The 25,569-nt window shown below is 37.1% G+C and overlaps 1 protein-coding gene and 1 long non-coding RNA gene across 2 annotated transcripts in view; one reads left to right on the top strand and one right to left on the bottom strand.

Annotated features, from left to right (window-relative positions):
- LOC132484567 (uncharacterized) overlaps window positions 1-19,029 on the top strand; it is a 270,284-nt gene extending 251,255 nt beyond the window's left edge. Inside the window, exons 2-3 of the long non-coding RNA XR_009531226.1 lie at window positions 5,977-6,031; window positions 17,202-19,029. This is a non-coding gene — a long non-coding RNA (uncharacterized LOC132484567). The remainder of the gene's footprint in view (window positions 1-5,976; window positions 6,032-17,201) is intronic.
- TNFSF18 (TNF superfamily member 18) lies at window positions 11,725-22,181 on the bottom strand. The gene is made up of 3 exons (XM_060091248.1): window positions 21,975-22,181; window positions 16,426-16,456; window positions 11,725-14,184 (listed from the first exon to the last, which is right to left on the bottom strand). The coding sequence occupies exons 1-3, from the start codon at window positions 22,131-22,133 to the stop codon at window positions 13,838-13,840; spliced, it is 537 nt and encodes a 178-aa protein (XP_059947231.1). The 5' UTR covers window positions 22,134-22,181; the 3' UTR covers window positions 11,725-13,837.
- Between the last annotated feature and the right edge of the window lie 3,388 nt (window positions 22,182-25,569).

Raw genomic sequence — 25,569 nt, 5'->3', positions numbered from 1 at the left:
CCATAGTGACTGTTATCAATTTACATTCCCACCAACAGTGCAAGAGGGTTCCCTTTTCTCCACACCCTCTCCAGCATTTATTGATTGTAGATTTTTTGATGATGGTCATTCTGACTGGTGTGAGGTGATACCCCACTGTAGTTTTGATTTGCATTTCTCTAATGATTAGTGATGTTAAGCATTCTTTCATGTGTTTGTTGGCTACCTGTATATCTTCTTTGGAGAAATGTCTATTTAGTTCTTCTGCCTATTTTTGAATTGGGTTGTTTGTTTTTATGATATTGAGCTGCATGAGCTGCTTGTAAATTTTGGAGATTAATCCTTTGTCAGTTGCTTCATCCTCAAATATTTTCTCCCATTCTGAGGGTTGTCTTTTCATCTTGTTTATGGTTTCCTTTGCTGTGAAGAAGCTTTGTAGCTTTTTTAGGTCCCATTTGTTTATTTTTGTTTTTATTTCCATTTTTCTAGAAGGTGGGTCAAAAGGGATATTGCTGTGATTTATGTCATAGAGTGTTATGTCTCTGTTTTCCTCAAAGAGTTTTATAGTGTCTGGCCTTACATTTAGGTCTTTAATCCATTTTGAGTTTATTTGTGTGTATGTGTTAGGGAGTGTTCTAATTTCATTCTTTTACATGTAGCTGTCCAGTTTTCCCAGCACCATTTATTGAAGAGGCTGTCTTTTCTCCATTGTATATTCTTGCCTCCTTTATCAAAGATAAGGTGACCATGTGTGCATGGGTTTATCTCTGGGCTTTCTATCCTGTTCCATTGATCAATATTTTTGTTTTTGTGCCAGTACCATACTGTCTTGATTACTGTAGCTTTTTCATATAGTCTGAAGTCAGGGGGTCTGATTCCTCCAGCTCCATTTTTCTTTCTCAAGATTGCTTTGGCTATTCGGGGTCTTTTGTGCTTCCATACAAATTGTGAAAGTTTTTGTTCTAGTTCTGTGAAAAATGCCATTGGTAGTTTGATAGGGATTGCACTGAATCTGTAGATTGCTTTGGGTAGTATAGTCATTTTCACAGTGTTGATTCTTCCAATCCAAGAACATGGCATATCTCTCCATCTGTTTGTATCATCATTAATTTCTTTCACCAGTGTCTTATTGTTTGCTTCAAACAGGTCTTTTGTGTCCTTAGGTAGGTTTATTCCTAGGTATTTTATTCTTTTTGTTGCAATGGTAAATGGGAGTGTTTCCTTAATTTCTCTTTCATATTTTTCATCGTTAGTGTATAGGAATGCAAGAGATTTCTGTGCATTAATTTTGTATCCTGCTACTTTATGAAATTCATTGCTTAGCTCTAGTAGTTTTCTGGTAGCATCTTTAGGATTCTCTATGTATAGTATCATGTCATCTGCAAACAATGATGGTTTTACTTCTTTTCTGATTTGGATTCCTTTTATTTCTTTTTCTTCTCTGATTGCTCTGGCTAAAACTTCCAAAACTATGTTGAATAACAGTAGTGAGTGTGGACAACCTTGTCTTGTTCCTGATCTTAGTGGAAATGGTTTCAGTTTTTCACCATTGGGAACGATGTTGGCTGTGGGTTTGTCATATAGGCCTTTATTATGTTGAGGTAATTTCCCTCTATGCCTACTTTCTGGAGGTTTTTTATCATAAATGGGTGTTGAATTTTGTTGAAAGTTTTTTCTGCAGCTATTGAGATGATCATATGGTTTTTATCCTTCAATTTGTTAATATGGTATATCACATTGATTGGCATATATTGAAGAATCCTTGCATTCCTGGGATAAAGCCCTCTTGGTCATGGTGTATGATCCTTTTAATGTGCTGTTGGATTCTCTTTGCTAGTATTTTTTTGAGGATTTTTGCATCTATGTTCATCAGTGATATTGGCCTGTAGTTTTCTCTTTTTTTGACATCTTTGTCTGGTTTTGGTATCAGGGTGATGGTGGCCTTGAAGAATGAGTTTGGGAGTGTTCCTCCCTCTGCTATATTTTGGAAGAGTTTGCGAAGGATAGGTGTTAGCTCTTCTCTAAATGTTTGCTAGAATTCGCCTGTGATGCCATCTGGTCCTGGGCTTTTCTTTATTGGAAGATTTTTAATCACAGTTTGAATTTCAGTACTTGTGATTTATCTGTTTATATTTTCTATTTCTTCCTGGTTCAGTCTCAGGAGGTTGTGCTTTTCTAAGAATTTGTCCATTTCTTCCAGGTTGTCCATTTTATTGGCATGTAGTTTCTTGTGGTAATCTCTCATGATCCTTTGTATTTCTGGAGTGTCAGTTGTTACTTCTAATTTTTCATTTCTAAATCTGTTGATTTGAGCCTTCTCCCTTTTTTTTCTTGATGAGTCTGGCTAATGGTTTATCAGTTTTGTTTATCTTCTCAAAGAACCAGCTTTTAATTTTATTGATCTTTGCTATGCCTTCAGGCGACCCCGCGGTAAAGGAATAAATAAATGCTTGCTGGTGTCTGGGCGTAGTCTGCTGGTTTTTGGATAGTTGTTACCACTGGTCCTCTACAGTTTGGGAAATTCTGACCTGTATTCAAGCTCATTGACTCTTTCCTCAGCTGTGACCAGCCTATGGTTGAGCTCATCTAAGGTGTTTACAGCTGCCAATTTCCCTATGAGCACTGCTTTCACTGTATCCAGTAAATTCTGCCGTGTTGCTCACAGGGTCTTGGTGCTCCGGCCAGGTGTCAGGCTTGTTAAATGATTTTGAAGAAATACTTTTGTAAAATTTTTATTGAAATATAGTTGATTTTGGTGAACTATATGGTGATTATATGCAGATGACATGATACTGTATACAGAAAACCCTAAAGACTCCTCACAAAAACTACTAGTACTGATAAATGAATTCAGCAATGTAGCAGGATACAAGATAAACATACAGAAATCTGTTGCATTTCTTTACACTAGCAATAAAAATATCAGAAAGGGAAAGTAAAAAACAATTTCTTTTAAAATCACATTAAAAAATATCTAGGGATAATCCTGACCAAGGAGGTGAAAGAATTATATGCTGGGAACTATAAAACATGAAAAAAGGAAACTGAAGATGATTCAAAGAAATGTAAAGATATCCCATGCTCTTGGATTGGAAGAATTAATATTGTTAAAATGGCCATACTACCCAAAGCAATCTACAGATTTAATGCAATCTCTACCAAATTACCCATGACATTTTTCATAGAACTAGAAGAAATATTCCTAAAATGTATACAGAAGCATAAAATTTATGGAATTAATAAATTTTAGGGAACTATAAAAGATTTGCCAAAGTAATCCTATGGAAAAAGAACAAAGTTGGAAGCATAACCCTCCCAGACTTCAGACAATACTACAAACCTACAGTAGTCAAAACAGTGTGGTACTGGCACAAAAACAGACATATGGATCAATGGAACAGAATAGACAGCCCAGGAGTAAATCCACACACCTACAGTCAATTAATCTTCAATAAAGAAGGCAAGAATATACAATGGAGAAAAGACAATCTCTTCAATTGGTATTGGGAAAACTGGACAGCCACATGTAAATCAATGAACTATACACCCTCACACTATACACAAAAATAAACTCAAACTGGCTTAAAGACTTAAATAAAAGACATGACACCATAAAACCCCTAGAAGAGAACATAGGCAAAACATTCTCTGACATAAATCATACCAATGTTTTCTTAGGGCAGTCTCCCAAGGCAATAGAAATAAAAGCAAAAATAAACAAATGGGACCTAATCAAACTTATGTTTTTGCCCATCAAAGGAAACCATAAACAAAATAAAAGACAACCTACGGACTGGGAGAAAATATTTGCAAATGATGTGACCAACAAGGACTTAATTTCCAAAATACACAAACAGCTTCTACAACTTAATAACAAAAAAACCCCAAACAACCCAATCAAAAAACGGGCAGAAAACTTAAATAGCCATTTCTTCAAAAAGATGGCCAACTGGCACATGAAAAGATGCTCAACATCACTAATTATTAGAGAAATGCAAATCAAAACTACAAAGAGGTACAACCTCACACTGGTCAGAATGGCATCATTCTTCCAATCCAAGAGCATGGGATATCTTTACATTTCTTTGACTCATCTTCAGTTTCCTTTTTTCATGTTTTATAGTTCCCAGCATATAATTCTTTCACCTCCTTGGTCAGGATTATTCCTAGATATTTTTTAATGTGATTTTAAAAGAAATTGTTTTTTTGCTTTCCCTTTCTGATATTTTTATTGTTAGTGTAAAGAAATGCAACAGATTTCTGTATGTTAATCTTGTATCCTGCTACCTTGCTGAATTCATTTATCAGTACTAGCAGTTTTTGTGAGGAGTCTTTAGGGTTTTCTGTATACAGTATCATGTCATCTGCATATAATCACCATTTTATCTCTTCCCTTCCAATTTGAATGACTTTTATTTCTTTTTCTTGCCTGATTGCTAGCTAGGACTACCAATGCTATGCTGAATAGAAGTGGTGCGAGTGGACATCCTTGTCTGATTCCAGGTTTTGGTAGGAAGGCTTGAAGAAATATTTTGTTATATTATTTAAACTATCAAAATTTCAAAGTGCATCTGATTATTTTAGTGAAAATAATTCTATCCATTTGTTGCTAAAATGGAGTATCTAAAATACTGAGATAGTTGTTTCAGTCATAACTAAAATCATTGTTGTTACAACCATGTCTTCTTCTTCAAGATTCATATTTTCTTACTATTGCTTCTCTGTCTGAGCTCCTCTCCTCTCTGTTGCTTCTGCCACTATAGATCACGCCTCACTGTGGCTATCTCATTAGCCTTTTAGGTGGTCTTGCTCTACCCCTCCCACCCACCTTTCACCATGCTACCTGAGCTACCTTAGCTACCTTCTCTGAAAAAGGTCCCATCAAGCCATAAACTTCTAAAATAAAAAAACAAAAAGCCCTTAAATAGTAAAGCAGAGATTCCTTGAAATAGCACTACAGCTGCTTGGGATTTGGTTTCCTTTTTGTTCAATGTCAACTCCCATCTCTTATCTCCACCTGTCACCTTCACCGAGCAGGAGACCACACACACTCTCTTCCACACCCTGTGCCTTTGCTCACACTTCACCCCCTGCCTGTAGGCCTACCTCCTACTCTTTCATCACACATGAATTAAAATTCTTCCCCCTTCTCTCATTTGGCTAGAATGTGTTATCCTTTATTATAGCCCTATGCTTATCATAGCACTTGCTTCATTCGTTATTGTATTGGATGATCTAATTGAAAAAAAGAGCTGGGCTGGGATTCGGACAATCCAGATTTGAATTCCTGAATTACGTCTTAACCTCACTGTGTCTCAGCTTCCCCATTTGTAAATGACAGATTGGGGATTGATTATCTTTGTATAAGGCACCTTTTAGCTCTATAATTCTGTGAATCCATCTATCTCTCTTACTAGATATAGCTTCTTAAATCACAATGTCTTACAAAGCTTCACATTGTCTCTAGCACCTAACTGCACTTTGTACATAGAAAAACCTTGACATATATTTGTGGAATAAATGAATGAATTAGTGAATGAATAATTAGATCTTAATATAAGATAAAATCACTATTATGTTTGCAATTTAAATAAAATGTATTTAAATAAAGTGTATCCTCCATTTAACTATGTTTCTAGAGAAGATCTAAGACAAGGCAGCTAGTAAGAATAAGCCACAGAGATTAAAGCTTTTCAATATTCATCATTCCAAGCAGCATTCAAATATCAATATGCAAATATATAAAGTGTGAAGAAGCTGAATATGTACTTAGTTGCTAGAAGGAACTCACTGAAACTAAAAAAGAAAATAGATATTTAAGATAGAGAAAGGCTGCCTAACAAAACTAATTATAAACTGATAATAACACAAAAATAATTGGCATCTATTTAACTTTCTATTGCCAGACACTGAGGTGAGTTTTTTGTGTGTGTGCATTCTTTTATTTTAATCCTTAAATTATACTATGCAGTAGAAATAATTATTATTTCTTTACAGATGAGAACACCTGGACCCAGAGAAGTTATGCAAAGTGCTCAAGCTCACACAAAGTGTAAGTAGCAGAATGAGGATTTAAATTCAGGTCTATCTAAATCTAAACCTATCTCTGAACCACAGTACTCATTTGCCTCCCCTGAGATGATACAGCCTAGAAAATAACAGATGTTTTTTTAAAACATCTTGAAAAGACAACTTAGAGAGTTGATGGACCTTACTTTGTTGAAAGGAAAGAGATTCATTTACACTAACTCAAGGAGAAAAAGTGGTTAAAATGATTTACAAGGCCTAGAACAGGAACTGAAATTATATCAGAAACTGGAGCATCTCTGGGCATTGACTGTTTTCAACTTCTTCTTTCCAACAAGTTTCATGGTCTCTCCCTCCCTCCCTCCCTCCTTCCCTCCCTCCCTCCCTCCTGTTCATGGCAGCACCTGCTTTTCCTTTTACATTAGCTCTATTCTTCCTGCCTGTCAACAGTTCCATGGCATCATTTAACTTCTCCACTGCTAAATGGTACTTTTTCCTTGTATGTTCTAGATCAAATTCCTAAGAAAGGGCATTGGATTTGCCCAGCTCATTTTATTGCACAAAGCTTGCTTCTTCTGGGAAGAGGGTACCCTGACTGACCAACATTAACATGTAGTCTGCTTACCAGATAGATGCCTCCTTCTTTCCCTTTGCCCTGAGATTACCCACCCTCTACCATTCCACAACTCTTTTTTCTTCACAAACAAGTTTCTACAAAATGTAGTATAACATATTGTTTCAGGTTCCATTAACTCCTCATCTGGCGCTATTCTTCCCATTTGTTCTTCAGTCCTTGAAATCTGGATTCTTCTCCCATTACACCATTGAAAATGACCTTGCTGATGACACCAGCAACTACTTACCAGTGGAGTCTAATGAGCAATTATCAATCCTCATAGTATTTGACTTCTTGGAGCCTCTAACATCACTGACCACACCCTCATTCTCAGTCTTTTAGGCCTGCTTCTCTTCTAGTTGACCTCCTTTGTCTCTGGCTGTTACTCTATAGGATTCCTTTGCTATGCCTGTCCTCAACTGTTGGTGCTCACCGGGTCTCAGTCATTTGCTCCCTCTCTAAACCCTCTCTATAGTTATTTTATCCACATCATTGACTTTACTCTAAAGGCTGTTGACTTTCAAATATTAATCCCATCTCATGTGACTCTTCCTGAGTTCCAGCTATATACTAGTAATGCCCACTGGGATATTCTATAGACATCTCAAATCATACATTTATAAAACTGAACTCATTATCTCATCCACCCCAAACTTTCTCTAGTTCCTCCTTCCATATCCCCTACCATGAAAGCATCACCATCTTCCTCACTTTGTCGAGCAAGGTCCTTCCTTCTTCTTTATCCCTCACCTTAAATCGATCACTTTACTAGTTAAGACTCTAATTTCAATTAGGTGAAGAAAACTTAAGGTAGCTGAGTGGGGGAAAGTAAAAGGGAATTTGTCACAGAGCTGCAGTGATTCTTACAGAATCCGGGGGTAAGAACATAGCTGGGCCTTATGGGTCAAGAGCAGTTCAGTGGAGTTTCTTTCCATTTTTCATTTCTGCTTCTCTCTACGTACCCCTTTCATTCTTCTGTCTCAGCCAGATTGGGTCTCTCTGCTTCTCAGTCCACTTTATAGGAGGAAGATGGGCTATCACATAGCTGTCAAATTTTTATCTTCTCCAGTCAAGAGATCACGCCAGGGCAGTTAATTCTAGATAAGTCAACACTGGCTAAGAGAATGGGCTCACATGGTGAAAATGAGGCTGCTGAAACCCACCCCTGTGGTTAAGGAAGTCTGATAAGGAAACCATTATGACTTTGGCAGAAACCCCAGTGGTACCTAGCACAATCACTACAGTCTGGTGAGTCTATGTCATAAATTTTTCTCTCAGTCTCATCACCAATGCCATTGTCCTTGTTCAGGTTCTCCTTCATCTCTTCCATGGACTAATTTACTCACCTTAATTATCATATATACAGTCCTCTGATCATTTGTTTACATACATGTTTCTCAGCTAAACCCTAAACTGCTTGAGGACAGGCATTATATCATTTCATTTAGTTTCCCCTCTGGGATAATTTCTGAGGTATACTTGGCCTCAGGAAATATTTGTTCAATAAGTAAAAGAGGCATTTTGTATCTTAGGCCATTATTCATTTGAATCCCCTACCTAACCACCCTGACTTGGATTCCATGCCTGCCAATAATCTTCTGGTTATAATTTGAATTACCATACAATGCTTCCTTCAGGAAGAGAACGTGCTGACCAATAAACTTCTACCTTAGTTTAAATCTTACTCTCTTATGAGTTAGGTTATGCAGTCCCTGAGAGATGTATAAACTCTAAGACTTTGTTAAAATTCAGTTTCTAGACCTAAAAACCTGGATCCTGGACTTCAGACATGGTAATTTCACCATTCTGAAATAACCACTCTGTAAAGCCTTGTTGAGGAAGCAACTCACCACTTAAGGTGGCATCTGTCAATGTCTGTGCCCAGAAACCACAGTTCATGTTTCCAAAAATATTCATGTGAAGTAATTAATAACAAATCAAGGTTCTAGAGATTTATAATGCCTTTGCAGAGGAAAAATGTGTGCATTCTAAAACCTCACATATTACTGAACTCTTTATTGCTCAATAGAAATATGTGAGAAAAAAATTCCCATAGAGATATGGCTTCAAGTTCATGAGAGATCAGTTTTCCTGAACGTGTTTGCCACAAAGGATGATACGTAACATAAAAAACATGGTTCTAAGAGCCATTTTTTGAGAAGATACACATGGCTGTCTCTAATAAATATATTTAATAAAGGCCAAAGGCACAAGCTTACCTTAAAATTTGGTGAAAGCATTACTATGGTAAAGCAAGCTAATGTGCTCTAGAATACTGCTTCCTAGGAAAACAAGGATAATGAAATGACTTTCATGATGATGATGGTGGTATATGGTAGCCAGTTTTATTTTAATTTTTTATTGAAGTATAGTTGATATACAATATTAAATAAGTTATAGGTATACAGTACAGTGATTCACAATTTTTAAAAGTTATGCTCCATGTATAGTTATTATAAAATATTGGCTATGTTCCCTGTGCTATACAATACATCCTTGTAGATTATTTTATAGATTATTTTATATTATAGATAATAGTTTAATCCCCTACCCCTAGATTCTTAGGAAGCTAAGGGGACACACCTGAGGAGGTATGGTGGCATCAGACCCTCTAATTGCTTAATAACAAGACACATCAGCAAGCACTTACTCAACAAGCAATCTGTGTTGGTTGATTATGTGCCAGGCTAGCAATAGAGCTGGGGACACAGCAGTCACAGCCCTTGCTCTCCAGTTAGCATGGTAATCATGGAGGTAATCACCCATGACTGCCATCTGGGCACCAAGCATCCCTCGGGGCATGGGAGCTACACAAGCCACATAAATCAGGTTCTTTGCACATTGTGGACCAAGCAGAGATGACCAGTCACATGTCATTTTGCTTCTCTTTCTTACTCTGGTAGCCAGTTTTATGGAGCACTTGTTATATACATAAATACTTAGAATGTTCCATTCATTGTTTTACTTAGAGTTTTTAAAAACCTAGAGGAATGGACATTAGACTATTTTGAGAGGTTGTTTGCAACATATGTATCTCATGTCTTGCTGGTCATTCTAACCAAGAACCAGCATCCCATCTTTTTTGTTCATTCATTTCAATATTTGTTGAGTTCTTTCAATTCTAAGCACTATTTTAGGTGCTGGTGATACAGCATTGAATAAATAAAGTGCTTTTATCTTGGGGTTTACCTTTTCTTGGGGAGGAAAGAGAATAAGACAGATGTTAAATTAACAGGTCAACTTGAGAACTGGCAGTTTAAAAACTTAGGAATAAAAAAAAATAAGGAGCTTGAAGGCTGCCCATTGGATTCTGTCATGCAGAGTAAAAATGATAACGTTAAATTCACACCAACACTCAAATTTGTGATTCATTTGTTTGTTCATTCAAAAGACAATAAGAACCAAGGTCCAGGCACTGTCAGACCCTAGACTCTGGCCACCAGATTCCTCTCAGAGACTAGCCCATTAGGTAAGAGGTTCAACCTGAAAGCAGGTAGGGAAAATGAAGAGGCTCTCTACATCTTCCATTCTAAGAAACTTAAATTCACCAGTACAGCTCAGTCCAACTCAGACTCTGTATTGAGGCCCTGTGTGAAAAACATCTCTGCTCCACCCTCCCCCAACCCTGCCCCACATGGTGTCCCTGGACAACACCTAAGCTGGGTGGAAACAATCACCCTGAACGCTGAAAACAGAGATTCCCACCATGATTATTCAATTGAAGCAATGAGAAAGTTGGTTTAATCTAATGGGCCCTGTTTGTAAAAAATGAATTTTCATTTTTCTATTGCCCAACGCTTTCTGAGTTCTTTGAGCAGGTCACATAAACCCTGTAGTCTACTTTCCCAAGCAATATAATGAGATTCACCAATACTGCTATGTGTCTTGGAGCGATAGCTCAACCAAATTGTGTGGAACTCCTTAAAGCTGTTAACTGCTAAAAGAAATCAGTAGATGATTAAAATTAAGTGAATGGAAGAGTCTGCATTTTGCTATCTAGAACATTCATTGTGGATATGTAGACAGAGTCTGTTTAGAGCCCAGCACTGTGTGTTTAAAAAAAAATTGAACTTGTTCCTTCATGCTACTTTAATTTTTCTTGACTATCAAGAAATTGAAAAAAAATGTTTTATATTCATTTCTAACAATTTTCTTAAGCCTAACTTTTCAGAACAGTGAACCCTCCTACACTGTTGGTGGGAACGTAAATTGGTGCAGCCACTATAGTGAACAGTACAGGTGTTCCTCAAAAAACTAAAAATAGAACTACCATATGATCCAGCAATCCCTCTCCTGGGTATATATCCAAAGAAACAAAAACACTAATTGAAAACATACATGCACCCCAGTGTTCATAGCATTATTTACAATAGCTAGGATATGGAAGCAACTCAAGTGTCCATCAACAGATAAGTGGATAAAGATGTAATTTAGATATACAATGGAATATTACTGACATAAAAAAGGATGAAATAATGCCATTTGAAACAATGTAGATAGACCATTATGCTTAATGAAATAAGTCAGAGAAAGACAAATACTGTATGTTGTCACTCACATGTAAAATCTAAAAAATAAAGCAAACAGATAAAACAGAAGCAGACTCACAGATACAGAGAACAAACTATTGGTTACCAGTGGGGAGAAGGTGGAGGAGCAAGATAGGGGTAGGGGATTAAGAGGTACAAACTACTATGTATAAAATAAATAAGCTACAAGGTACAAACTACTATGTATAAAATAAGCTACAAGGATATATTGTACAGCACAGGGAATATAACCAATATTTTATAATAACTTTAAATGGAGTATATAAAAATTTTGAATCACTATGTTGTACACCTAAAACTAATATAACATTGTAAATCAACTATACCTCAATTTAAAAACTTCTAAAAATAAATTTAAAAAGCAGTGTTTCATATGGGCCAGAATTTCTTTGATGCACCCTCTATTCTCTGGATCAAAAACTCTAGTCTGACAACCCACAGATAAATCAGCTACAGATGACTTACCAACATATACTTTATTATAGGTTTAAAATGTAAACAACTATTTGAAGAAACAAGGAAACAGTATACATTGAAAGCGAAACCTGAAATTACAACACTAGGGAAATTTAAAGGTCATCTGTCGGTAGCTGTCTTTCTGGTTGCAACTGCAGAGACCTCTGCTTGCCCTGAGAAATCACTGATATGTGGGGCTTTTGCTAGGAGTATGACAATTTCACTTTCTCCCTTGTCTGCCTTGATTGTCCCAGGAATGACGCAGAAGCCAAGAGGAGTTATTAAGAAGGAGAGTTTTACAAGCAGTGGTGTGCTGGTGAATGGGTTTTCCAAAAAGAAAAGCCCTGATTTGTAGCATTTTCCAGTTCCCATGGTATAAATAGTCCCACCATGACCAATTTCAAGGATGACTGTATTTAACAACCAGATTGTGCAATTTGTGAAAATTTAACAATCACTTCTTATGAACTAGTACTGGCCCAGTCCAGCACACTGCTGCTTATAACTCAACAACAATCAATATCACCAAGTTTCCATAAATATATGTCATATAACTTTAATTTCCTGAGAAAATATACAAATGCAAGAGGAACCAGGCATCCAAGCCTTTGGCCCTAAGCTACTCAGCAGATGTCTTTTAAAAAAAAATTACTAAGAAGCACCGTGGCCTCAGGCTTAGTCTGCTCCCAGGCAGTTTTTCTTGCACACAATACAAATATTTTTAAATTAGCTTTATACGGTGATTACTATTAATTAACAATGTAGACTTTTACAAATATGCATAAATATTTTAAATTGGATTATCATGTAATCACATTACATACCTTTCAACAAGAACCCATAAGCAGCTAGTTAATTTCGCAGAGTCCAAAACTTTAGCAGACTGTCATTGAATTGAGTGCTATTCATTCTTTTTGGAAGTTAACACATTTGACCAAGACAGGCTCTTCAAAGTGAGGAAGGGAATTTGGTTGAAGTCAGTCCTGAACAACACCCTGTGCTCCCTGCTCCAGGCAAGGAAAGGAAAAGAAGTTTGCTGAGAAAGGAAAGAATTGGTGTAGCTTCACTCTACCTACCTTGGGCTGAAAGGGAATATACCGCCTGAAAAATCAAATCTGCTAAACTTTATAGACTTCTAATATGATAGCAGAAATACCAACCCTAGAGATAAAACAGTGTGATACAGTGGGAAGCCCAGGGCCCCTTGTTAATCACTAGTTCTCTGGGTTGAAACAAGTTACCTATATTCCATCTGGCTCCAAATTCTCATTGTTAAAACTGTGCCAAAAATACCTGCTCCATTAACTTCTGCTGCATTAACTTCATAGAATTGTCATGTGATATATGAAAGCACTTTGCAAACTGTGCAGAGCTAGCTAAAAATATGAAATCATTACATGACAAAATACAGTACTGGTAATATCCATTTCTGGGGTAAATCTTATGATTAGTAATGATTACTCTTTCTTTACTATTGACAATGTTTAGACACATACACAAGTTCTCTTGAAGCCCTATGTGAAGGTTCAGAATGACCCTTTTGACCAGCTGGTTTTACAAAGCACCCTGCGTCCTGAGTATGGTAAAATCAAGGAAAGTTCCCGAATAAAGTGCGTTCCATTCCAATGCCACCTGTGCCTCTGTCCCAACAGTTCTCAAGAGTGTTCTTTATCCTCTAATGCCATCAAATCTAAAGTGGTGTATTGCTGGCCTATCTGTGGCCACCCTCCAAGTCTGACTACTTTTTATTAGGAGGGTCTCAGAAGATAGGAATATGGGAAGAATGAAGTCAAGAAATCCACGGTCCAAGAGTATGAGAACAAGGCCAGGCTACTGCCCTGGATCTTTTTTCATACCAGATAAGGCTCCCATGGGACTAAGACTTCATTTTTCCACCCAGGGATTCAAGGGTTAGACAAAGACACTTTGAGAAGAGTCAGTCTGTCCTCTAGCCACCTGTATTCATTTTATCATGAGCTAGTAAAGTGCCTTTTTTGACCTAACATCAAGGGTAACCAAGTGTCTTTGGTCCTCCCTCTGAGTCTTATCCAGACAGGCCTAAGAAATGAAAATCCACATGCAGAGGAGTTCTGTTTGTGTTGATCTGTATGCCCAGATGAACTGTAGGCACTGAGAATCTTCCTCCTCCATCCTACCCACTGGCATCTCTGCATGTGCTGAAGAGGACAGAGGAGACCAAATCGAGTCTCTAGGAGATGAACTGGGGATTTGCTAGCAAATAGATCCCCCAGTATGTGTTATTTTTTAGAACCTGATGTTCAGCGTTGAATATCAAGTCTATTACATCTCCAGCATGGAATTCATAAGCCCCTCCTATGTTCTGGATTGTAGAGTTGTTCGTTAGAGCTTGTATGGGGTCTTCATTCTTACGTAGCAGCACCTCAAAAGGAGCTCGCCCCTTGTAGGCTGTATTGGGAGCCACTTGGCCGTAAATTAAATACAAACCATTCTGAAGTATTTTCAGCCTCCAATCAGCTGTCTTATTCACACAAGAAGGCTCAGGAGAGGGCATTTGCCATTTTGAAGGTAATGGTCCTATAAGATATTTACAAGAAAGGCAGGGGAGAGAGAGAGAAAAAAAAGGAAAGCATAGTTATTTAATTATTTCATCTTCTTCCTAATTGTAGTTCTTTCCTACTTACAGGATGTTTCTTTACCTGGTCTATACAAGTTCTCTCCAACCACAATTTTAATATTTTAAGTATCTACCTACTCCTTGTTTTAGAGAAATTGCAGCTCCTAAGTGTATCTCTTGCTTGGGGAGTTCTAAGGAAAAACATTTAGAATAGGGACATGGGTTAAGTTTTAGGGTGGCACTTCATCTCTTGTCGATCAATATTTGTGAAAGGGAAGAAAGGAGGAAGGAAGAGAGGGATCACCCGCCAGGATGGTGATGACCAAAGTTGGCAGTGCAGGATGCATATTTGCCTTTCTCTGTGTAAATACTATTTACTATATATCACTTTATCAATGAGATCTTCTCATCAATCTGTATAAAATATAGCACTCTCCTGTCACTCTCTCCCTTTACCTTTAGTTTTCTTCATAGAAGGTGTCACCATCTAGCCTATTATAAATTGTTCATTTGTTTATTGTCTGTCTTATACCCACTTGAATATAATGTCTTTGAGAACAAGTACTTCTCTGTTTTGTCCATTGCTATATCTTCAGCACCAAAAAGAATTCCTGGTACCAGTATGTGCTCAATAAATATATCTTGATTGAATGATACAACTGTGTTCCTGAATTAGGTGCACTGTGTCTAAATTATGGCACTTTATGGGTATATATCATTCAAGATACACTTGGGATATCTTTATCCAAACCCTCCCAAAATAGCTACTGGTAAATTAATGAGTTTATAAGTGGAAATTATTTGACTGTTTAAATATAAGTATCCCTGGTTTATTGCTGTCAAAGGGGATGGGGAAAGGGTCAAGACTTGTTTATTTTCATAGGAATATATGGAATTTACATATTTTCCTAATGTTAATTGTTTTACACAGAGGTGTGACTTCAGAATCCCAGGATGTGCTCTTACCTCCCAAAACATTTATCTGGCCTGTTCTCTAATTCTCCATAATTTTTGTTATGGAGGAAAAGCCTTTGTCACATAATTAGAAACCTTGATTTTAAAAAAAAAAGTACCCTAGAAGAGATAACATATTGACAAATTCTTATTTGTATATAAATGTCAGATATAAGGCTCTGAGGGTAGATTCTGAAGGAGAATGAAGGAAAGATCATTAAAGCAAGAAGCAAAGTCTCCCTGTATCTCCAATGAGCCCAGAGCCCAGTAAATTTCTTCCTGCTTGACCATGTAATTGACCATAGGCAAGTCACCAGGAAGAAGTGTCACTGGTTCTTATATTTAATTCTGTGATGGGGGACACTTAAAGACCATCTTAGCATCACTTGAGGTTCTCAACTTTTACCACATCAAAAGAAAATTTCAACATATCATGAGGAGTTTCACTCCATTCACTAGAAAAACAAAACAAATCACAAAGGCAGAGATAAGTAAAAAGAGACTCCCTAATTTCCACAAAGCAAGGAAGCCTGGCTGTTTGCACTGTATAGGAAAACAGGAGTTGAAGTTAACTCTAGAAATATTCTGCTGTCAGCTGAAAATGGGTGTTTGACCTTAAACCAGTAAACAACCCAAAATGTATTCATTTCAATTTTGTATGTATTCTAAAAAATACCCTAAGGCTTAGGACGACTGTAAACTTTAGTGTGTTTTCTAAGCAAGTAACAGGTCACTATAAAGGAAAGTGACTCAGGAGCTAAGAGGAGAAGAGAAACGAGCAGAGAAGTGACCATTCCCCTAACTCTCATTTCTCATGTATATACTTAGAAACAAAAATCGCACCCTGTACTCACTCTACTGGATGCTAGCAGTATGTGAAATGTGAGAATGACTTGGAGTTTGTCACCGGGAAAGGTTGTAGAAATCTGAAACTTGTGCTTATTAAAGCACAGAATTAAAAGTAGATTCCTGGATCTCAGATTCCCAGGCCTATGGGAGTGCTATTCATTTCTGCCCAGAGATGTGACCTTGAATGTAGTCTTCATCAGGGCATGGGCTTGTCCATCCATCTGGTATACCTCTGAAGCCTCAGCTCCTAGACAACTGCTTGGCACAAGATAAGCAGTTATAAACAGTAGCTGAAGGATGACTAAAATAGAATGCATGCTTTCTTAATACTGGAGCTTGCCTTTTGCATCAAATACTAAGAAAAGTAAAAAAGGAGGTATATGAGACATGTTACTCACCAAACTTTGCTATACAGGGCCCATTGGCAGTCTGTAGGGGAAGAAGAAGAATTGGTCAGGATGATGACAGTGTCACAACTTTCTTGATTGATTTATTTAGAGCCTCTGATTCCTGAAGCCAACTTCTTTTCCCTAGCCACATAAAAAAAAATCCCTCCCTCCCCCTTGTTTTGGATCTCTCAGCTTTCCTTTACAGATGGCTGGCGCCTTCCTTTACCTTTCATTACCCAGCTACCTTTTGGGTCTTCTAGGAAAAAGTTAAGAACTCCTTTTATCCACCTAATCTTTACCCACAGTACAACTATTTGATCTTAGACTCTCCTCCTCTTGGGCTATAGAAATTTTCTATAAATAATAGTCTCTGAATCCCGGTGACTTCACAAGATGGTCCACTGGCATGTGAGAAGAAAATAATAGAATTTCTATTTCTATTTTAAATAACAAATTAAGCTATAGAAATATTTACATTTCAGATTGATAATGTCTCCACTATTTAATATTCAGACAATCATGCCTCATATACAGTGACCGAAATACCCTGAGGAGATCTCAGTTTCAAACTGTTGCAACATACCACAGTTTACATGCTACAGGAAGTCACCAGTGTGGTTGATTTTATAAATACAGATATTTAAATACTAAAGGCTTTAAGATACTTGTAGTAAGGTACGGTATACCCACACATTTTGTAACATGTAAAGTTCATTTGTTTCCTTGTGGCAAAGTGCTTAAGAGACTTTTCGGGCTTAAACATGATATCAATTTTTCTTTTATAGGATTTCTCTGGCTGCTATGCTAGGAATAAATTAAAGGGTGACAAGAGCAAAAGCAGTGAGACAAGCTAAGAGATCAGTGTAATCATCTATGCAAGAAAGCCTGATGCCTCTGACCAAGGTGCTAGCTGTGGAGATGGTGATGAGTGATTGGAAATTGAGCCAACAGGAGTTCCTGACATGGATATGGATAAGAAAATGAGAAGAGACAAAGATGACACCAAGATTTGGGGCATGAGTAATTAGAAAGATAAAACTGTTAATCACTGAAATGAGCAAGATTTAAGAGGAGTAAATTTTGGGGGAAAGAGTCATGAGTTCATTTTTAAACATGTCAAGTTTGTGATGCTTATTAGATATCCAGGTAGGAGTGTCAAGAAAGTAGTTAGATCTGTAAGGATGGAATTTAAGTTCTGATAATAAGAGTCTTCAGCTTCTATATGGTGCTTAAAGATATGAGACTGTATAAGAGCATCAAGTCAGTGGGTACAGACAGACAGGAGTACTGGGGCACTGCACTGTTTAGAGGTCAGGAAATAAGAAAGAACCCGCAAAGGAGCCTACGAAGGAAAGGCCACCTTGGTAAGGATTTTAATTATAGACCGTGGAATTTAAGTTGTCTAAGGAAGGAAGAAAAATCATGAATGGAGTGATGGGACAATATTTTTTTTTAATTTTTTTTTATACAGCAGGTTCTTACTAGTTATCTATTTTATATATATTAGTGCATATATGTCAATCCTAATCTCCCAATTCATCCCACCACCCTGCCCCCACTTGGGACAATATTATTTTAATTAAAAAAAAAGAACTTTGCACTATTGAATGATGGATTTAAAATTTAGTGTCATAACATGATAAGCACACTCAAAAATGCATTCTTCCATTTTGATCTATATTTCTTCATGAGGTAATTTTTCAGTTATGACGGTCAAAACCATGAATCAAGGTAAGGTAAATTAACCTAGACTATAACTTTCAAATTATTATATTAAAAAGTATTAAACTAAGATTATAAAAGAAACTATAAAAAGAAAAGATTATAAAAAGAAAATAAAAGAAACACATTTATCAAATTACTTTACTAAAATATTATTTCAATTATTTTAGAAATCTTTATATTATATATTTTCATATTATATAAATATAACATTTTGGTAAAAGCAAAATGGTTTTGCACTGTGGATAAACAACATTAAGCATATTATCTGGTTCATCCTTATAAATTTCTATTGTGTATCTTTTAATATACAGAGTATTAGAACTTGTATAAAACTTATAATAAATTAGCATATATATTGGGATTGTACTCAAGAACATTTTGTTGATAGAGAGGCGCAATCAAAAAGGTTGGGAAGTCACTGTTCTAGGAGATAAATCACTGGATTCCTACAATTGCTTTTGCTATTATTAATAATAATGTTGTACATTGGATGAATGGATAAAGAAAATGTGGCATATATATACAATGGGATATTACTCAGCCATAAAAAGAAACAAAATTGAGTTATTTGTAGTGAGGTGGATGGACCTAGAGTCTGTCATACAGAGCGCAGTAAGTCAGAAAGAGAAAGACAAATACCATATGCTAAAACACATATATATGGAATATAAGAAAAAAAATGTCATGAAGAACCTAGGGGTAAGACAGGAATAAAGACACAGACCTACTAGAGAATGGACTTGAGGATATGGGGAGGGGGAAGGGTAAGCTGTGACAAAGTGAGAGAGTGGCATGGACATATATACACTACCAAACGTAAAATAGATAGCTAGTGGGAAGCAGCCGCATAGCACAGGGAGATCAGCTCAGTGCTTTGTGACCACATGGATGGGTGGGATAGGGAGGGTGGGAGGGAGGGAGACACAAGAGGGAAGAGATATGGGGACATATGTATATGTATAACTGATTCACTTTGTTATAAAGCAGAAACTAACACACCATTGTAAAACAATTATACTCCAATAAAGATATAAAATATATATATATAAATAGTAATAATAATGGTGTAAACATGAATCGCTACCATCCACTGAGAGCCTACCGTGGGTCAGGCACTGTACTATCTCATTCATTCTTACCACAACTCTGTGAAATAACCAACACACACATTTTCAGATGAGGCAACAAGGAGAAGGATTATGTAACTAGCCCAAGGTCATGCAGCTGATGAGAGGCCAGGCTAAGATCCAAACAGAGCCTGAGTCAGAAGTCTCACTCCTGCCGCTCTGTGGAGCAGTTTGTATTTCTAATTTTGGTGACGTTTGGAAGGGGTGGGTATCCACTTATAAAGAAGCATATAGGACTTTCAGTTTAGTTTAGTTAATTTATTTTTGCTTAGAAGGAGCAGTTGTTCTTGTAACCCCATTGTGATTTAAGCCCAGATTTACATACTTGGGTTAATAAAGAAACGTAATAATTATTTCTCCAAACCAACTCTAATCAGATCATCATTTGGAAATAGAACCTACTCCGCTTTTAAGTACAAGCACAACTTTCCCTTTTGAAAGTAGCCTTCATTTCATTGAAGCAGGGGACTCTCCTGACATTTGGTTTCTTAGAGACAATTTCTGTGAGATTATTTTCATCTAGGGATGGACCAACTCCTTGGGCTCATAACCGATTCTTTCAGTGAAACATCTTCTGAATGAAGAGGGGGAGAAAAGAAAAAAAGAATTCTCCCAAGGAAATTTCTGTTGATTGATTTTGAAGGAGCCAACCTTCCTGTCTAACACTTTTTGAATTAGTGCCTAGAGAGGCTGGAAAGTGGGATTTTGTATATAAAAACCAGAGTGGAGACTAAAATAATGTAAACTCCGAGGTTGTGGAGCATTATGAGGAGGTGGAAGTGGCCACCTCATAATGACTCATCACCCACCAGCCATTCAGTCCCTTTTCCAAAAATACTAATCTGTGGCCAATAGGGAAAAAGAAGTGCAGGCAAGTGGAAAGTGGAATACAGGAGCTAATATCATTCCACTGTCAGCCAGGTATTGGCTTTTCCCATGGGAAATAAGCCTCCCTGGCATCCTGTCAGGACAATATCCTGAAAACCTTTCAAACTTCCCCAAATTTGGTACAAACTCTGGGCTATTTCTTTAGAGGCAGAACCTTTCCTTGAGAAGCTGCATATTGTCTAGGAGAGAGAATCTGGAATCAGAGTTCAAACACAGGGGATTGATCAAATTCAGTTCTGGAAAGAGGTATCCTAGTATGAGCCCTCCTCCTTCCCTTTGCAAGAGCAGTTGTGTGCCTTTGAGAAAGGCACTTTCCTTCTCTCCCAGGCACTGGTTCCCCAGTCACACACAGGAAATGATGACACCTAGAACATATCCTGTGTTCTTCACAGTCATCTGGCTAATAGGATGTGAGGTTTGCAGAAGGAAAAGGCACTTCCAGATTTAAATTGTTGCTATTCTCATCCTTCCCCTTCTTCAGAAATCTAAACACTCAGAATGCCTGACAATTCTTTTTCTGCTCAAAGCTTCACTGTTCCAGAAAGTTCAGAGTTCTGCTTGATACATTCCTGAGACAGTGGGGATGTGATTACAAATTCCTCTGTTGTACTCACTTGTGTACAAATTAATGGGCTACTGTGTAAAAACTTGGCCAAAGCTATACTTGCCCTAAGTTAACATCAGCAACTATAATGTACTGCTTCCTCCTGTATCTTTTCTCAATTGCTTTCAAATATCTGAAGTAGTAAAACCATATCTTTGAAATTTTAACTAACCAATCCCCCTTAGAAAAATGTTTCTACAGTCACTGATTTCATATCACAGCCCTTTCTGAGATGGGCATGTACTACTTTATTCTTTGCAAGGCTCAGAATCTTTAGATGTACCCAGGAATTGGCTAAATCCTAAATTAAATAAAGAATTTCTTATTTTCTTTTTGGTCAATGCTATGTAGTCAACAGTCACATTTCTACTAAGAATCTCATGTACCTCCCTTCCCTTCACTAGACCCACAGATTGGACTGGAGCTCAGTGGGAAATTCCTGATAAGCATCAGGGCCCTCCCAAATAAGAAAGTATTTCCTCTTCTCCATGAAGCCTTCCCTGATCAACCTAGCCCAAAGTCATTGACCCCCTCTTGACCTCCTAAAGCATTTATGTTCTATATTGTCCTTAGCTAAATTATTAATCACTGTATTTTATAGCTAGAAGGGACATTATAATAAACAAATCCATTTGCCTACCACCATTTTTCAGATGAAGAAACTGAGAACCAGAAAGATTAGATGCCTTTCAGATGCATACAGCTAGTTATTGAGAGACATAGAATCCATATCTTCTCACTCCTAGTTCAGTGCCATTTCCCTCCTCAAAGATATTCTAACCATGTGTAACTTACCTTATTGTCTTTTATTATCTTTTTGTGTCTTTTTCCTCAGTAAGAGTGTAGCTTGCACCCCATTCCTTGAGGGTAAGCATTGTGTTTTACATCTTCTTATTCCACCAAGAGCAGAGTTCCAGAAAGGGAGAAAACACTCCACAGGCATCTGTCAATTGACTGATTTAATTGATTCCATCTAACTTGGTTCTGCAGCTAACATTTAGTATTTTCTACTACCTTTCCTCTTAAACACTTAGATAAGCCTCAAAAGCCATATTGCCGTGACAAAATTGGAATTATATTTACATTATCTGTACCCACATGACTCTTTCTTCTAACTAGCTCTAACAATACTGAGTGACAATGATAATAACTAGACTTATAAAAGAAACAAGGAGTATAATAAATAGCAACCTTAGGTACTGTTGTCTCCTTACCTTGAGTGGAAGAAAAGTGAAGATTAGTGTACTGAAGGAGCAAAGCAATAGCAAAATAACCATTGTTGAGTAGAGTAGCCATTTCTTCCAGGATGGTCTCTGTGCTCCGTGAGGACTTGTATGGCCTAAAGGCATATTCTCCACGTGGCTCAAACTCATTCTTTGCAGGAATGAAAGCTGTGGAAAGCAAACATTCACAAGTGATGAGCACAGTCAGTTTTGTAGTATTATGGTAATTAGTAGTGGGTGTAAGAGGCGGGGTTTTCCTTCTGATTCTGTGTGTTGGAAAATGATACTGCTAGGCTAAGTGCTGTTTCTCATTTGGCACCAGGCCAAATGCACTGAAAGGAACAGAGGGCTAAAAGCCAACCCAAACACAGAGGACAAAATACAAAAAAAAAACAAGAGAAGTTAAGAGGGGGGAAAAAAATTATTTCCTGAAGCAAGAGGAACTATGGAACTGTGCAGTATTACAAATTATTCCAGATAAGAAAATCACTGTTTGTAAGGAAAAATAAAGTTCAAGATTAAGCCCTATCATACTCCAAATATCATATATGCATGAGGCAGTACATCAGGGAGCTGGGGAGACTGGGATGCATGGTTTGGAAAAAATAATTTCATCAATTTCTAGTGTATAAAATGTGTTCATTCTGAGTGTGTTTCGCGTTTGGTAATAGCAATCATTGTTGCTTTTGTTGTGGTCATCCATTTACAATGCTTGGTGTCAGTTTATCTCTTGTAAAAATAAAATACAGTGTGTGTGAAAAAAAAGTGTGTTCATTCTGAGATGGTCTCTAGAAAACAAGTGTATTACTAGAATTTAATTTTTAAAATATGTCAATACGAGAAGCTTAATTCTTTTATGTCTCACCATTTAAAAACTCTGAAAATTCAATGCTGGCATCAAATAGAAATAAAGTTATCATACAAAACTGCAAGATATATTCTTGCACCCTGTCTTCCAGTCTGAGCTTACACTCTATTCCAAAAACCTTGAGTTTTCTTCCTGGCACCAAAAATACCAATTTACTACAAAATTGAGGAAGTTCCCTAGTTCTCTGTACCTCAGTCTTTCCATCTGTTAAATGGAATGCCTACCTGTTTTGTTTACACAGTGCCAGGATCATGTTCTAGAAAGAACATGGACTTTTAAATCAGACAGACCTGAGAGGGGGGACTGGTGTTGCCCAGCCCTTATCTGCTCAGTGGCCTGCAGCATGTTTACTTGACTCCTTTGTTTCCTTCCTTGTAAATGGAGAAAATTTCCACTTCATAAAGCTTTTTCAAGAATGAAATAGATGTGAAGTTTTGGCTCATAAGAAATGTTCCTTAAGTGTTTCTCTCTTCTCCACCCTTTTGAGAGATGTTAAGACTGAATCAATTATGAAATTCTAGAAAAGAATGATTTTTTAAATATTTGCCACAGGTTGTAACTCAACTGAAGTTCATTTAAATAAAAGGAGGTAAAATGAAAGTATTTTGAAGAAAAAATTTCTAATCTAAGAGAGAATCAAAGATGTTTTAAATTAGGGAAAAAGCCTAGAGATTGAACATCCACATTTCTGAAAGAGGACGCAAAGGATAATAGAAGTTGAGAGGTGTATCACACCACTAATGGCTGGGTAACAGTGGAGTGGGGACTTGAGCCCAGGGATACTGTCTTTTAACCCAATCATCTTTTTTTGTTTTTATTTTAGTACCACACTAATTGTAGCAATATTTCTCACTGAGTTGTCAGACTTAACTTGGCTCTATTTTATCTTGATCAATAATGTATCTCTGAAGAAAGGAGTCACTGAGTCACACGGGAATAATTTTTTAATACAACGTTTTGTGGCTCTCTCCTAGATGCTATGATGCATAGGCTAACAGCAAAATGACTCCAGAAGAGTGATGCATTCTACCTACAACTTTTCCCTTGTATCATGTCTGAAATGCATACGCACCAGCACAGAATTTAAAACTGACCACTGAAAAGTCAGACTATTTCCTCTGTGTTTCTGATTTGTTCCTTCTGATTCCTCTCCAAATTTTAGATGGAAGTGCCTCTGCTTGCTCAATTCAGTAAATATTTATTTAAATAAGGAACTGTTCCAAATAAAATCCAGTTCCTTCTTCTGCCCTTAACTAAGATTAGGATCTGGAATATCCTGTTTAATTATTTTAACCTTCTGAATGTATCTTTAAAAAGATGACATGCTTATCTCCAGAAGAATACATTCCAAGCACAAGGAACTATATTCAATATCTTGTAATAACCCATAATGGAAGAGAATGTTAAAAGAAGAAAATAAATATTTGTATATATATGTATAACTGAATCACTGTACTGTGAGAAAGCATTAGATAGACATTGGATTCCTCCAAAATCAGGTCTGCAGTCCCTGCCACGTTCCCCTTATATACTATTTACCATGACTTTATGCTTGTGATAGTGTATGGCATGGCATATTCAGTGCAAAATATTCAGTGTGTCAGAACTCAGTCAGGAGCACTACACAGCTGATTTTGCCTACTCTAGATATCAGAGTATTCGTTGCTGGAACAAATAAGGCCCAGGTGGCCTGAAGATACATACATAAATGGATGATAGATAGGTAAGAGAAAATAGACAGACGTAATACATAAATATGGTTTTAAACTTGGACTTTTATGAAGGCAACAACAGTCTCTGTTAAGATTAATAAACACCTACTCTGTAAAGAGAATTGTGTAAGCTCTATGCATAAATAGATATATACATACATATATAAATATATATTTACATACATATACATATTATATGTACAATAAATTCTAAAAGGTATATGGAGACATATCAATCTCCAGATCATTCTCTCTAAGGAACTAATAACAACTCTAACCAGGGTGGTCTAGGAAACAGTTTGAATTAAAATTATGGTTTTTTTCCACGACTTGGGGATCCTCTTCTATACCCTAAATTCTCTTGTTCTGTGTTGTTTTTGCATGTCCATTTTTTTTGGAGCCCTTCCCAAATTCTTCATTGTTTGTCTATGTTTTACTGAATCAAGTACAGTCTTTAAGCAACAAGTCTATTGACAAATTTCCATGGAAGCCTTCCTGTTCCAGGTACCTGCCTTACCACTAATCTTTGAGAAAGGCTGTGTGGGGTTGTATGTCCCTGTCTAGCCTGAGTTCTCTCTGGGAGTGGCTTCTCATTGTCTTGGGGAGGTGTGGGGGGCTGTCCTCTCTGGCCTAACCAGTATTGTGTCAGTATCCCGGCCATGGAAGGAGCATCTTAAACACATTTTGCTGGGAAGGATTACTTCCTGCTTGGAATCTGGACTGAAAATAGATGTTCCGTTATGCAACATGGCATAACACTTCCTAATTAAAACCATCAAACATCACCCTAGAAGTCGTAATGAAAGGGATTTGCTATGAAAGCATATCTTGCCCAATATCAAATGGATCGCCAGAGAGCTATATCTCACCTATCAACCAAATTAAATAAAAGGGTCTTAATATTCCTGAAACTAAGCATCTCCCAAATCTCCTGGATTTCCTTGGGTAGCCCTGGCAGATGGGGATGGGAGAGGTATTTTTCCTTTTATGATTCAACTTGTTTTCC

Source organism: Mesoplodon densirostris, chromosome 2 (assembly GCF_025265405.1).
Source record: "Mesoplodon densirostris isolate mMesDen1 chromosome 2, mMesDen1 primary haplotype, whole genome shotgun sequence".
Classification (NCBI taxonomy): Eukaryota; Metazoa; Chordata; class Mammalia; order Artiodactyla; family Ziphiidae; genus Mesoplodon; species Mesoplodon densirostris.
This window is presented reverse-complemented; position numbering and strand designations above follow the sequence as displayed.

Coding starts and splice junctions, on each gene's coding strand:
- TNFSF18 (XM_060091248.1), bottom strand. CDS start 22,133: ATGAGTTTGAGCCACGTGGAGAATATGCCTTTAGGCCATACAAGTCCT. Junction 16,457..21,974: donor TCACTTTTCTTCCACTCAAG/GTAAGGAGACAA, acceptor CTTCCCCTACAG/ACTGCCAATGGGCCCTGTAT. Junction 14,185..16,425: donor GCCCTGTATAGCAAAGTTTG/GTGAGTAACATG, acceptor AATATCTTATAG/GACCATTACCTTCAAAATGG.